Source organism: Mixophyes fleayi, chromosome 5 (genome assembly GCF_038048845.1).
Source record: "Mixophyes fleayi isolate aMixFle1 chromosome 5, aMixFle1.hap1, whole genome shotgun sequence".
Taxonomy (NCBI): Eukaryota; Metazoa; Chordata; class Amphibia; order Anura; family Limnodynastidae; genus Mixophyes; species Mixophyes fleayi.
Window position 1 is genome coordinate 248,077,917 of NC_134406.1, and position 15,886 is coordinate 248,093,802.

A 15,886-nucleotide genomic window follows, 5' to 3' on the forward strand; every position below is an offset into this window, starting at 1 on the left:
TCCCAGAACCCAAAACAAAAGGTAGGCAAGTATAGTAAGGGGGCATCGGCCACCTGGGCTGGCCCCTTACTGGGCTACCTTGGGCTGGGTCACTGGCCCACCTGCATTTTTTTCCCTTTAAAATGTTTCTAATAGGCTGCTGAGTCCAGTCTTGCCCCTCGGCCTAAAATTTGCCAGCCCTCCCCTGGAGATATACTTAACTTAAAAATAAATAATTAGTTACAATTTGTTACAGGGTTTAAGAAAAGATCAGAGTATTTCATGACTTTATTTTACACCATATTTAAAATCAGCTATGACGCAATAAATGGCAGGTGCAACACAGCATACAAACATGACCACTGGGAGCAGGATCATACTAAACATAAACTGCATTTTTTTTTTGTGACTCAACAGCAAATATGTCTTTGTTGGCAATATAAGCAGAAATCAAAGCAAAGTTCGTCTGAAATTCCAAAACACAGGAACTGCGGAACAGTGAAATAGTAAATGTAGGAGGAGGAGGAGGAGGTGGATCGTGGAGGGAGAAAGGGGGAATCTCACTTCCTGCACTGGTCAGCCAGGCTGCCAATCCACAGGGTGTACATTCTCCTGGGTTTTAACTAGGAGTCGCACTACTCCGTCAGTACATATTGTTCAGGAGATTGAGGGGAGGAACAGACTTGTTCTCACAGGCAGCCTGAAGGGGAGATCACAGAGCTGGAGTCTCGCTGGCACATTCACCATCAAGCACACACCGGGAAAGGGGGACTCGTAATATTACACATTAAGCGCAAGTTGCCTGCAGGAGCACGTGCAATAGAACGCTCGCAACCCTCAGCTGCGCTACGATCCGCCGCAAACTTTGTCTATCTGCTGCAAGAGACCAGATTTGCCTAGGGATAAACAAGTGTGTGTGTGCAAGGAGCCCAGAGACAGCCTTGATCTGGTGGGAATTCCTATAGCAACAAGTGAGAGACGGACGAGTAGACCTGGGATCCGGCTGAGCAAGTTTATACTGTATCACTGGTGTCTCCTAGAAAAGCCTTATTGGGGGTAATAATGAGAAATATTTGGATACTGCTTACATTTGGCTTGCTGGCCCTTGTGTCCGGGGAAACGGTGAGTATATCTATAATACAATAATGCCTTCCAGATACAGTAGTGCGAGGCTGTGATTGCATAGAAGCTGTTATTTTGCATTATATAGCAGCTAGGTCATTCTTCCTGGGAGCTGAGCTCTGTAGTGTCCTGGAAGTTTCACAAACATATTTACTTCTATCTGCAACGCTCAGTTGTGTGTGTATATATAGATTTTGTTACCTGGAATGTCAATTGCAAATCAAAGTGGTTACTGTGTCAGCCTGTAGCTTTGGCAGTGTGCAGAACCTCTAGGAAACAATAGCTGTAATTAGGATAATTCCAGTTTGCTTTACTAAATACAGACTTTTCCAACAGGCAATATTAAAGGCTAATTAGCCCTAATCTTATCTACTTCGATTTATTTCCAGTTAAACGTGGATTGTTTACTGAGTAACATTTCTGGCTGAGAGTGACGTTAAACAAGGGAAAGTAGGAATTTCTCATATGATGGTTCTACCCACAAAAGTGATCTGTAATTAAAATGTAAAGTTTATTTTGGGACATTGTGTGGATCCCAGTAGCCCGTGTTAGTTTACAAGCTGTGAGGCTGTTTTATTTGCTTTGTGGAAACCGAAGCTTTTCCTTACGTGTTTGTGATTCACAATATGAATTGTTATGGCATTGCATGTATTAAGTCGTGTGTGTGTATATAATATATTTAATATTTTACATTAAGTAATGCAACACAGTATGCAGAATATATTGACAGAAATCTAAGTGACATGCATTGCTTTATCAAGTCCCCATGATGTCATTTCTTGGTTCACAGTATTGTAATAGTTTCCTAAATTGCCCAATCTTTGTAAATGGTTAATAACTTGAGACCCCAGCGGTCCTTGTGTATTCTAGGCTAAGTGAAATTTGTTAACCGCTTGATAAATGTCATGGAATGCGAAGTTTAATTTTAGAACGTGGACATAAAGGATTAGAACGTTGTGAAGATCGCTAGATAAGACTGATGATGGATATTCTAAACATGCATTAGATGCTGTGTGGAGAGGGTCGTTTAAAGAGCTGCTAAAGTTTCGTTAACCTATTAATTGATGGCTTTAAAAATGAGTCCCCCCAGTGCTTCAGCTGTGTTTATGATATTCCATGTACCCTCCCCCACTTCCTGCTAAGCTTCACCCACTCCAGATTCCCCCGTTTGTTGACAGAGCCACCAGACCAGTGCAGACTGAAAAAAGTTGTTGTGAGGCTTCAACATTTTTCTGTTTGAAGAATATATGTCCAGCCATTAGTTTTGTTCCCTGTTGACTTATTTATCAAATATAACCAAATATTTTTTTGTGGGAAGACAATCCTAGTATGTTTCTGCCTGACACCAGGGTAGTTATAGAATGTATTTTGTGCTGACTGAATGAAGGGGAAAAAAAAATAAATATATATTTCAGAAACATTCAAGTGGTTTGTGTCCTGCCCTGGAGTACATAATGTCTAGACTCCAGAGTGTTCTTGTGAAACACTGATGGAGCAGATAAAATCATTTGTACAGTCTTCACTTACAAATAGTAACGCAAGTCCCCAGGGGTCCTTATATTCTAAAATTTTACATATACAGCTCATATTGGATTTGAATCTATATGCTTGTATGAGTATGAATTGATCAGTTATAAACTTCCCTGTTTACTGATTTATTATTATTATTTTTTCTTTTTCCCAGTAACAAAATGTCATTTTATGCAATGTTGTTCCATTGGAGACCTTTGTAGCTGCAATTTGGTTGCCAGTACCTTTTAACCTATCATATTAAACTTGATTTAATTAAGATTGGCCATGTAGCCTAACCCATTGGAGAGGATGAAGCAGTTTGTTGCTGCTGTTCTACAGACGCAGTCACTGTGTTCTGTGCACAAGCAATTTGAGGTTCATGATCAGTTCCCAGTATCTTACTACTGGGTCTTCATCTAAGTATAAATGGGCTGTTTTTTATGGTTTTTATGTATTGTACCAAGAGGAGTCTACCTTCAGTACGTTTATATGTTACATTGATGACATATATGAATATTGTCCTGTTTTGTTTGCAGAGCATGCTACACATGTAGAATAATAATCTAAGTGAAACCTACTATTAATACTCAACAGTACTCCATAAATAGTTTTTGTGTATTTATTTTGTCATTCTGTTCCTAGATAAGATGTCATTTCCTTCCACAGTTTTCTATGCATTGTTTTTATTGCCTAACCTTTCACACTTTGTGACACCTGCGAGTTCCTTCACATACCAGCAATCCTTTCCACATTGAGTGTTTACTAGCATGGCCCAAGGGTACGAAACTGCACTAAAACCATAGCAACCAATAAGACATAGGCTTTCATTATCTGGCTTGCCCCAGACAGATGCAAGCTAACTGCTGATTTGTTGCTATGATCTTAGTGCAGATTTGTACCTTTTTAGGTAACCTTGGTAAATAACCCTCAGCGTCTTGTGTTTGTTTGTGAGGCTGAGCGCTCTGGCTTCAATTAAGTTATCACAAGAGTAAATGTATACACTCCAGTCACTTTCAGAGATGCACGTTTTTATATTTTCTGAATAGCAAATGAGCTCTTACAAATTCAAAGCGGAAAACAGCTATGTGGAAAATAAAACTGATAAAATCTCCACATTCCATGGCATAGAGGGAGGGGGCCCCCTACCCGTTCCTGTGACTCAAATACCACATTTTTTTTTTTCCTTTTTACAAACATTCTGGAAGCAATTGAGTGAAAATGGGATCATTGAACAAAACCAGCTGCTCTCACAGACTCTTAGCTGCTTTTACTGAAGTTTTCTATTGCATGACGCAGAAGTGTGAAGGCTGAAATTGGGCCACTGGACTTTACTAAACTACAATAGAGGAATCTCGCCTATATAATGTTTGACTTAATTTTCTTTGTCGCCAAAATTCTTTTTGATGTGCGTCAATATTTATTATTACATCTTGCAATTTTTCGTTAAAAGGCAATTCTTCATACGTATAAAAAAAAAGTGTTTTAGGGTCCTGTCCCACAGGGCCACAGTGTGTTTTGTAACATTTTGTAAATTCTGGGTTCCTTTCACATGAGCGTTTTCCAGATCTACGTTGATCGTGATAGAGAGGGAAGAGAAGACAATGGTGGGGGAGATTTAATTGCTGGTAATGTGGCGCACAGACATCACCACGAAGTCGGGGTGGGCACAATGTCAGCTGTTACGATAGGAATCTCCGCTCAATTTTCTGCGTACCTCCATAGGGCACGAGAAAAAAAATGAGCAGAGATCCCTGACGTTACATCGGAGCAATGTGTCTTCATGAACGTCCCGGAGACACATCACGCTGAATTGAATCTCCCCCTAAAATTTGCAGTTACCCCCTAAGGGTAGTATCACATGAGCGATTAGCGCACCAGCTTGTAGGTGCTGCGTTTAACTGCAAAAAGCACTGATAACGGTGACTCAGATATAGGGGCATATTCAATTCCGATCCCCGGTAACGTGCATTACCGCGGAAACTGCGCAGTACTGCCGGTAATACGGTACCGCAATAACGCGGATTTTCGCGAACGAAAATCCACGTTATTGCGGTACCGCGGATTAGGTTCGCGGCCGTTCCGACGCCATCCTGCGGATCGGGATCGTAATTGAATAAGCCCCATAGTGTTTTTATGCTCTACATTGACTGGTTCTGAGCCTTGATTAATTGCACTTAAAAACTCTTATGACTACATCTGTAAATCTGCGGTCTTGGCTTTGGTTGGCTGGGGCGACTGACATGATGTCATTACTGCTAAAAGGACAAATAGTGACTGGTTTTGAGACAGACACCGAAATGCAGCTGCATTCAGTCTTCACTTGTGATGCTGTGTTGACATTCAAAGAAAGATAAAAAGGGATTTTTTTTTTAACTTTTACAACATTTCAAGATATAATTTAGAATTTTATTTTTTTTTTTGTCTTTAAGGCTAGCATCATGATGCGCCCTATGCAGTTTTTTTAAGGTCCGTGAACACATAACCTGATGTAATCAGCTTACGAGATACGTTTATCAATTCCGATGGAAACATAATGGGCATTAAATGTAAATTGCAAGTTGATCCAAATGGCACTTTGTGACAAACACATTTCTATGTGAACGGTTCTCTAAAATGCCAGAATGACCTTGTATGTACCATTGGTAGTAAGTGACGGGATATTTTATCAGTCCTCTTAGTCTTTTCAATACCATATTTGTCCAGACAGAAAAACAGATAATTCTCAGGATGCAAGGCTGATCTCCATGCACTGCGTTCATTGGGAGTAATGCACCATAGTGTATTTGCAGCCACTTCATGAGTATGTACTCTTAACTATAAAAACCCATATAGCGACACAACCTTTCATTTCTGCCCAAGACCTAGATCTGGTTTAATTTATATACCCATTTATATATGGCCGTGTTTAAAATTGGATATTGATCCTGTTATTCCTGTCCTGTGTCCTCCCTACAGAGAGTACTATGGTAATCCTTATGCGGAATGACACAGGATTATCGTAAACAAACACATTGCCATCAAATTCAATCACCTACAGGTTAGAGGCAGACACCGTGGATCTTCGTAAATTGACAGATTTCGTTCTCGTGAAAATTGGTTCAGCTCACAAAAATGGAGGCCTCCGCTGTGTTTAGGTGCTGGGTGCACTTTAAGAACTGAATGCTACTTAATATTATTCATTGGTTTGCACCCAGCCATTACTTTGAAGTTGTTTGTCAGTTTCACATAGCTGTTATCCTCGAGGTTTAAGTCCTCGTTAGATGTCAATCACTTGCCCCTTCTGTGTTTTCTGCATCAACCTTCACTCATCCAGGTCTAAGTGTAATCCAGATGTCTATGATCTCATTGGGGAGGGGTGGTCCTCCATCTATGTAGAAGTCACACGATGAGGCCAGAGAAAACATGTAGTCTTATTTTTTTAGGTGTCTGACTAGTAGGGGGTGGGGAATTCCAGCTGAATATAAATCCATGATGAATAGCAAGAAGCTCGGAGGTTATAGGGGTTGTTTATGAGAAACTGTTAACTTAATTTATATATCCCCTATGTTTTTGAAAGTTTTTCCTGCCTTTAGTGAACAAAATATCTCCACACTCACCCTCTCTTCTTTCCTGTAAGTCAAAGGGATAAAGTGTGATGTCTTTTTCTTCTGTCTTTTGACTTTCATTCCTCTTATCTGCAAGCAGAGGTAGATCACCTCTGAGAGGTCACTCAGAGGGGTCACTTAAGGTTGAAACCGTAACCTCTTTACAAAAATAAATCTATCCCCAAAATCGGTCAAATTTTAAAGGATTTTTTTCGTAAAGGGACATAATATCCAAGGTTAATCCATTTTTGTAAGGTTAGTTTGGGGAGGAATTTTCTCACATCTCGTTCCTTTTTGAATAGAATAAGCAAAATAAAGCTCTGAAAATATTTTCAATAATCCAGCAGCTTCAGTGGAATTTGTGAGCTAGACCAAAATGTGGAAAACCTGAGCATGCAAAGATCGCTTTGCTTTTTACACTGTTACCCATGTAAACAGATGCATGCAGGCACCTCAGGCAAGGGCCTGAAAACTTTTCTGTGAATGAGCACAACCAATCAATGGAAACTCCTGTGTGCACAAACATCCGGAGGAGGCATGCAACCTCCCCAGTATGCAGCTGCCAATCAGAGCTTGCAGGGGTGGCAGTAACGTTGTCTGTCTTGTGTCCTAGGGTGTTTTAAAATTGATTGTGCAAAGAACATAAACCCCCATGCAGCATCGGTGTCATTGCTATGTTGGGATGTGTGATTAATGCACACAAGATTATGTGACAAAGGATCACATGATAACAATGTTGTATGCAGCACAGCTGGTGCATAGTAAACTTTCGCATTTGCTTGTTACTGTACCGTATATGAATCCTTTTGTTGCTTTTAGTTTTCAGGCTGAGTGAAAACTGCACCGTACACATCACTGCAGAACGTGGATATGAGAACCTTACGGACCTTGCACCAAGTTTTGATACATTCCTTGTGGAATGTAAAGAACAGTTATACAAATATGGCAGAATAAAGCTAACATTAGCTGGATGATGTTGACTACAGAATTCTTCCCAACAGTTCCATTTTTGGTCGGACTGTCCCAATTCATGGGCAACAAAAGAGGGGTGGCTTCGTTGTAATTTGGGGAAAGGGGTGCTTGTGTTTTGATTTTTTGCTTTTATTGTTGGTACTTCCTTTCTGACCAGTCCTCAATTCAAATGGAGTCCCTGTCTCAGTGGAGCTTACAGTCTAAATTCTCTTCCACATACTCATGCTCATATTTGCCTATTTGTATTTATTTTTTTGCGGGATTGTGGAAGGAAGCCGATGCAGACACAGGCAGAACATACAAACTCCACACTGTAAGACTGCAAAGCCCACCATATAACCAGATCGGGTCCTGGGGCCCTAGGCAAGATACTGGCTTCATGTACCCTGACTTATTAAGTGGGGTGAGAGGGGACTGTAGGCAAACTGCATCTGTAAATGTTTTATTCTTGAATCTACAGTTCTATTTGAGTTTTGGCAGCAAGTTAATGTTTGTTTCTACCAAAAGCCAGAATGTTTCTAATTAAAGCTTTATTGCATGTAAACACAATTATTGGGGAGGTAAGCAAGGATTTGCTGTTTATAGACTTTCAATCACTTTAGACTTTTTCAATCTTTTTATGTTTGATTGGATAATGTATATTATCTTCTAAAGAGATGACCGATGTTGGCAAGTGGTTATTGCCTGTCCTAATCCTGTTGATTTGTATCTTTTTAATTTACTTTTTAATACTTTTGTTGCAATAATTCTCAGACAACAGATGCAGTCGGCTTTTTTTCAGTGCCCAATATTAAGGCCTCCTACTCGATTGCCTTGAAAAATCACTAGTAAAAGCACCTTTCAGATGCTGTGCATTCCATGTGTGTCTTTACTAACGTTCATATGCTGAAGATATGCGTTTACAAAAGCGTTCAGTCTCTATTTAACAATCGTCTGACTAGAGGAAGATAGACTTCCTGTTCTATCACAAACGCATGTAAAAGCGCAATTTTGTTGTCCATACACAATAGCTTAAGTGGACCGTAGGTGGTGTAAGCTTTGCCAAGGCATTTTGTGGTGTGCATCTCGTAAACTAGGTCTACAGCACGCTGAACCTTCATCATCATCATTTATTTATATAGCGCCACTAATTCTGCAGCGCTCTTCAGAGAACGCATTTACATCAGTCCCTGCCCCATTGGAGCTTAGTATAAATTCCCTAATATAGGCACACAGACAGTTTTTTTATAGCAGCCAATTAACCTACCAGTATGTTTTTGGAGTGTGGGAGGAAACCGGAGCACCCGGAGGAAACCCACACAAGCACAGGGAGAACATACAAACTCCACACATGGTCTGGAATCAAACTCATGACCCCAGTGCTGTAAGGCAGAAGTGCTGGCCACTGTGCTGCCCTTTTGCACTTTGAACCATTTAGCAGCTATAACATCTCAAAGCATTTCATTTTTTTAAAAGACTATGATAGTGACCAACTGCAGTGATTTTGCTGGATTACACCGTTTCATTTGATTCCTGGACCAACACAATATAAAAATAGACTTGTACCCAGGCCAAGCCATTTATAGCATTTTATGTGTGGTGCAGAAATCGTTGCTTATCTTACTTCCTGTCTTTGCAATGCCTGAATAGTATGTGGAACAGATGGCCTCTCTGCTATCTGACCATAGATAAAAAGTAATAAATGATTACTTGTCTGTAGCCTTTCTATGGATGTACAGGCACCACGTGTCAGGTTAGTGGGCAAATTAAACTTTTTTTTTTTTTTTTTTTTTTTTCCCCCTATATTCATTTGCAAATTTCAAACAAAAAAAACCTTTTTTTTGTAAATAAAAATCTTAAACACAAAAGATCCACTCTTGGGTTCATAGAGGCAAAATGTCGCTCTTGCACATTTAGGGCTAGATATACTAAGCTGCGGGTTTGAAAAAGTGGGGATGTTGCCTATAGCAACCAATCAGATTCTAGCTATCATTTTATAGAAGGTACTAAATAAATGAAAGCTAGAATCTGATTGGTTGCTATAGGCAACATCCTCACTTTTTCAAACCCGCAGCTTAGTAAATCTAGCCCTTAGTGTTGGTGGTGGATAATCTTTGCACAAGAAATTGTTAGTAAGGGCTTCTGTTTGTAGTCTTTCATATGTGGTACTAGATTTGCTTTTGATTTTTCTTTTAGCACCTTCATGACCGGGATTATTTTATTTTCATGACCAGACCACGTTTGTTTTTCATGTTGTGGCCGAAAATTTTGCTGCTCTTGCATGTTTTTTTTGTTGTAGTAATGTATTGTTTCTTACAGAAAATTGTTGAAAATAAAAAAAATAATATTTTGGTGTCTACATATGTATTCCTTTGGTTTGCAGTGGAGTAAAACACAAAATGCAGAAAAATGTATTAAGCTTATAGCTCAGTAGATCCCAAACTTTCTCAGCTCTAGGAACCCTTTGGGTCTCCATAATTTTTTTTTTTTTCAAAGCACCCTAAGCTAAAATAATTACCAAGTAGTCCTCCGCCTTGTTTACCACCGGCCCTGCCCACGGCACCCCTGTGAGATTGCCTAGGGAGCCGCAGTGCACAGTTTGGGGACCACTGTCCTAGTTTATTTCATACACGTCTGTTATTAGGTTGGACAAAATTATTGGCACCTTCTTTAAAGAAGTAGTTTTGAAATCAGATTTCAATCAGGTGATCATCCTTATGTTCACAGAAACCAAAATGAAAAGAACACCTTCCCTTCAGTCAAACATGGAGGAGGTTCAGTGATGTTTTAGGGATGCTGGGCTGCATCTAGCTTGGAGTTCTTTGAACGTGTGCATGGTGTCATGAAATCTGTATGTTACTGGGCGGTTTTGTAGTGTAATGTTAAATCCAGTGTCAGAAAGCTGCATCAAAAGCCATGGTCGGTTACTTCCAACACATTTCAAAAAGCACCCGGGAATAGTTCAAGATAAGATTCTGATGTGTCCAGATCTAAATCCCATAAGACACCTGTGGAGAGATCTGGAAACAGCAGTTGGGTTAAGACGCCCTTCAAAACTGGAAAGACTGGAGCAGTTTGCAACACTAGAGTGGGCCAAATTGGCAGTAGCGAAGTGTAGGAGTCTCATCCTTGGCTATAGGAAGCGTTTGATTGCATTTATTTTGACCAAAGGCTGTGCTACCAAATATTAAGTCTTTAGTTCATTAGAGTGATTGCATAAACTATCTTTTAGCAGCATGCACTGGAGTGATCAGTGCTGACGTGAGGATGGAGATCTGAGACCGATCTGCCTTGCAGGCGCGTGAGCTTTGCCTATCCATTGAGAAATCCCTGATGTCTCTCCTGTGTCCACACTTCTCTACAGAGCTCTATAAAGCTCTTGCTTGGGATGCGGTGCACAGTGTGCGTCAGTCTGGTACCACGTGTGACTATTCTAGGGGTAAATGTAGCGTCATTGGATGGGAAGATGTCTTATCGGTAGTGTGGTCTCTTTTATACTGAACCGTCCTGTTCTGCTAGTACCATACTGGCTTTATCTTTGTGCCTCAAAACTTTGCTAATTCCATAACCTTCCCGTTTCCTTTCGTAGAGTAGCATTGTACGTCTATATGCAGCTAGTTAGAATTTGAAAACTGAACTCATTGTTTAAATGTCTGTCCCATCGCTAATGAATATATCCCGCGTTGAGTATGTATGGTATGGTCTTTCAAGTTTGACTATATCTTGATTTGTAGCACATGCTCATGTTTTCTGGTGTTTTCATTGAGATGCATTTTCTTTGAGTAGTCGTTATGAAGTTAATATGTTGCTCAAGGCTTTCAATTTATCACCAATGCCGGCTGATATATTCTGTGCTTTGTCTCACAGCGGCATGTTCTAGTGTCCCATTAATGCAGTGGTTTTGTAATTCTTCATGTCTGAGTTCTTGTAGATGTTTGATAAAATGTATAATTTTTTGCTGGCGGTGCCCCTGGTAAAACTCCTTGCGGCTTCCGAGTCATTATCACATTGTTATTCAGAAAGCCGCTCTTTGTGGGCACTGTTAATGCTGAATAGAGTAATGGTCTAGGAAGAGGTATTTACGGTATACTCTACTGAAATGGACATTTCATGAACTGCTGTGATATATACAGGGTCATCTGTGAATTATGTACGTAGGTGGCATTGAAGAGAAACTGCTTTCTGACTACGGTAGACGTGGTGATGTGACCTCTGACTGCGCACAAGGAGTGGCCATTTCTGCGCACAGACCACATAAGGCTACTACACACTGGTGTTTTGATGCATATGAACTACAATGTGTGTTCAGTCTGCAGTAAATGTGAACACAATGCTTTTTAGTTTTAAACCCATTTACATCTGCTTAATTTACGTTAGAAACGCATCTTAATCATGGAATTTTAATGCCAGTTTGTACTAGGTGGCCTTAAGGATGGGAGAACTGCCCTGGGTACCCTGTGTCTATTCTCTGGCAGAGTATATGCTGGTTTCCTGCTGCACTGTAATTGCTCCAAAGATTTAAACTTTGTAATCTGTGCTCCTCGCAATACCCGGCACCTCTGGGGAAGTGGGAACACTTATCCGGCGCTCCTTTACTTGTATCTTGGCATTCTGCTTGTCAGATTAAGCTGCCTGCCCATACAGAAGGGATCTACATCCAGTCTGGCTATGCATGTGGTACCTACGGAGCACAATCATTTTGATCGAGTGACCAATCGCACGGATCGATTGGGGTCCTCAACAGGCCGTATTTTTCTTCAGTCCTGATCAACATTGACTCATTACACGTTTAATTGGGATTGATGTTCATTTAGTTACAGTACATGCAGTGACTTATGGTCACTTGGGTCTAAACCAACCTAATTGGACGTCAGAATTTCAGAAAGTATTGAGGCCCCTTTTGCAAAAAGAATCAAGAACTTGGTTGTGCCAAGCACCCGATTGGCTCTAAATACTGATAGGTGGATAGTTCCAGCCATTCACCAGTCAGTATAGACCTCCCACCACTCTGGTTGGCGGATGGCAAGCACCATCCACCAATCGGTGTGCTCCTGGGTGTGACATGACTGCTCCTGGAGGCTGAAGACTCTGGCCGGACACTCAGTATAATAAGCTACAGTGAAACTCTAGCCTATGTTACTGGGAGAGGCGGAGGTTTCTAGTTGCAGTCAGTCCGTCATGGCTTAAGTTCAAGACTAAGGGCTAGATTTACTAAACTGCGGGTTTGAAAAAGTGGAGATGTTGCCTATAGCAACCAATCAGATTCTAGCTGTCATTTATTTAGTGCATTCTACAAAATGACAGCTAGAATCTGGTTGCTATTGGCAACATCTCCACTTTTTCAAACCCGCAGTTTAGTAAATATACCCCTAAATCTGCTTGAAAGCATGTTAAACTGGTGTTCAGGTGCTTTGTTATGACAAATGTTACAATACCATAGTTGCCCTAGTTTCCCGGGACTTGAAATAATGGGACTTGTAGTGCTCCATGATCTGCTGATGCAGCATTGCTCATTACCTGCATAGATGCACTAGCTCTGCAGCAAAGTGTTTGTAGGTAATATTTTAAAATGTTGGCAGCTATACAGTACTTTTACATGAATATTGCCTTGTTACTGCCTTTCTTATAGTGATTTATTTATTACTATGAGGACTAGTGTTGCAGTTCACCTTTCAGTGGAAACGGGTATGTAACACTATGAAATACATAGTGTAAATAAGCACCCATTAATACTATAGAGAAGCTATAACCTATATAGACATAGATTTGATGTAAGCCAAGTAAATAAACATTGTTTTAATGATTTATTTTTTTAAAAATATCTTTTATAAAATATTTATGTAACCTCCCTTTTTTTTTTTTTTTTTTTTTTAATTGCTCCAAGTCTGTTTATAAAGGATTAATTGTATTTAGACTGCTTACTCATATGTTTGATTTACAAAGCTAATCCCTGGCTACAGGCAGACATGAACCTGTATCTATTTGTTGAGGTTTATGTTTTTTAAAAATCCTAAACTCACAAGCATATAGGTTTTTTTAAGTCTGATTTTGTTTCTTCCTCGTTAGCCGTTTATTAGTGTATCTGATCATCTGGACCAGAACATTCTTTAGTAAGGGTGTTATCCGGAAAGCAGGATTGGTGAAGAATGACCAATTATGATGCGGATGGCATTGTGGTCTCCTGGTCATACTTGTACAGTAATGTACAAATTAGATTCAGTTCTTCTGAGTTTGCTGTCGGACTGAATCTACAATCTAGACGCGTCTAAAGCCGGGCACCAGATATATGAAAAATAATAAAGTGTATCGTTTTCTGTTGCCTTTCACTAGTTACATAGCTTCATGACTGAAAATAATTATACATTTTGAATTTTGATCAATAATTTTATTTTTGTCTCCGAATTCTAAAGGCTAAACTAATACTATCCTATTAACATTTCTCAGTAAAGCAGGCTGCGCACAGGCCAACCCCGCAGCTTTGTATGAGCGCGGAGCACTTAGTTCTATATATAATTTAGACACACACAGATGGCATCTGGATGTTCAGACAGTTAATCCTGGGGCCACATTTCCCTATCCCAGGAATACCTGCCATTGAAGTGGGAGAGCTGGCTATGTATATGTATCTCTGCCTTTTTTTTCCCGCTAAGGTCAGATGCGCTAAAGTCTCCCCCTGTAGGTGATAAGCCGTCTCCTGGCCTGGAGCCGAGGTAGTAGAGAGAGCCCTGGATCTATGTGCCCCCAGAGTGGCTCCCCAAAGGTGCCAGAAAATCCCTGAGGGAGCAGAGAACCCCATGTGACACATTAGGCACATTGCACATTTTCCCACCTCTCTTCGCTGCACAGCGCCTCCTTTTCCCAGGGCCTAATGGCTGGTCGGGAGAATTTTTCAAATTGCTTGTTTTACCTGGGACCGTAATCACTCGGCCAAATTAATTTTTTTTCACATCCTGTTTTGTCACCTGCAATTTCATTTTTGTGCCTATTTTCACTTGGATCAAGTTATTTTTTAGGCCTTTATGGGCTCTGCATCCCCCGATGCTCTTGGGGGTTGGTCGAGCCATGAGGCTCCCACTCGCCTGAAAACTCTGGGGGCAAGATTCCGATCCCTAGGTGAGGCATCGGCAGATCCCATGGGAAAGGGACAACCGCCCCCCTCCTCCTCCTTTGTCTCCTAAGGGATCTTTTGATCTTGAAGGTCGGAGATAGAGGGGCCCTTTGTCTTTTGAAGGGGACCTGAAGCTTGCCGCACGATTGGGCACTTTTTTGTTTTACACTTTTTTTTTTTTTTGGTATTTATTTGCACTTGGGACACGAGCACCAAACACGGGCTTTTAATAAAATAAATAATCTTTTGGTATAACAGATAATCTAGGCCTTATTAAGACAAAGCCAAAGAAAAAACAAGCCCGTGCTCAGTATATCCCATATCATATATGGTACCAGTTGCATGGCAATAAGCTCGGTATATCCCATATTATATATGGTACCAGCAGCATGGCAATAAGCTCGGTATATCCCATATTATATATGGTACCAGTTGCATGGCAATAAGCTCGGTATATCCCATATTATATATGGTACCAGCAGCATGGCAATAAGCTTGGTATATCCCATATTATATATGGTACCAGTTGCATGGCAATAAGCTCGGTATATCCCATATTATATATGGTACCAGCAGCATGGCAATAAGCTCGGTATATCCCATATTATATATGGTACCAGTTGCATGGCAATAAGCTCGGTATATCCCATATTATATATGGTACCAGTTGCATGGCAATAAGCTCGGTATATCCCATATTATATATGGTACCAGTTGCATGGCAATAAGCTCGGTATATCCCATATTATATATGGTACCAGTTGCATGGCAATAATCTCGGGCTATATATATATAAATATGTAATTTAAACAACCTAGGCCTTTTTCTCTGGTCTGAGGTTAGCCACACATATTGGCAAATAGCGTTCATCTGCAGACTAAATTTACCAACATTTGGATGATCGATTTGATCTTGTCGTTTTGTAGCAACACACGGTGAATGTATGCCAAATGCCTGATATGGCAGTGTGTGCATGGCCAGTATAAGTCTAGGCACATAGATATAGATTAGCTTTATTTTTAAGTATGCTGACACATGGTGTGTGACATCATTTTCCATGCTCCTACCCTCTCTATTTTGCACCCCCCCCCCCCTCCTGTACGTATTAAAAAATAAAAATAAAAACTGGAAGTAGCCTTCAAGGAAAAGATAATATATTACAAAATCTTCTACCTATGGTTTAGAAAATGTAGTTTGTGTTCTTTTGACAGCTGCACTATATAGATTTACCAGAACTTGAAATGTGTACTTGGTTACAAATATCTAAAGACATGTTTAATTTTTTTTTGCAAATGGAAAAGTTCTCATATTTTTATCTAGAACTGTTTATGTAATAGTATACTTTCCTTTAATTACCCAGAAGAATTGTCTGTGATCCTGCAAGTCCTTTTTAGCATGCTATCGGTTTTGTTTTCCAAAGATTGCCCACAGCAAGCTGGCTCATTATATCTGTTAAGGGCAAGGTCATCCTCTCTTTTTATTCTAGGAATTGTTGATTACTGTGTCCGGCTTGTAAAGAATAGACAATTCTAGTGCGCACATCTTAGTGTCATTTTTAGTTTAAAACCACTTTAAATAGTGCTGCGTCAACCCTCTATAGACTAGTGATTTAACACAACTTGAAGCTTTT

At 40.2% G+C, this 15,886-nt stretch overlaps 1 protein-coding gene across 1 annotated transcript in view; it reads left to right on the forward strand.

The window, feature by feature from the left end:
• Positions 1-552: 552 nt before the first annotated feature.
• Positions 553-15,886, forward strand: part of SDC2 (syndecan 2) — an 81,911-nt gene continuing 66,577 nt past the window's right edge. The window contains exon 1 of the mRNA XM_075213839.1: positions 553-1,101. Coding sequence (XP_075069940.1) covers positions 1,042-1,101 — 60 coding nt within the window. The 5' untranslated portion in view covers positions 553-1,041. The remainder of the gene's footprint in view (positions 1,102-15,886) is intronic.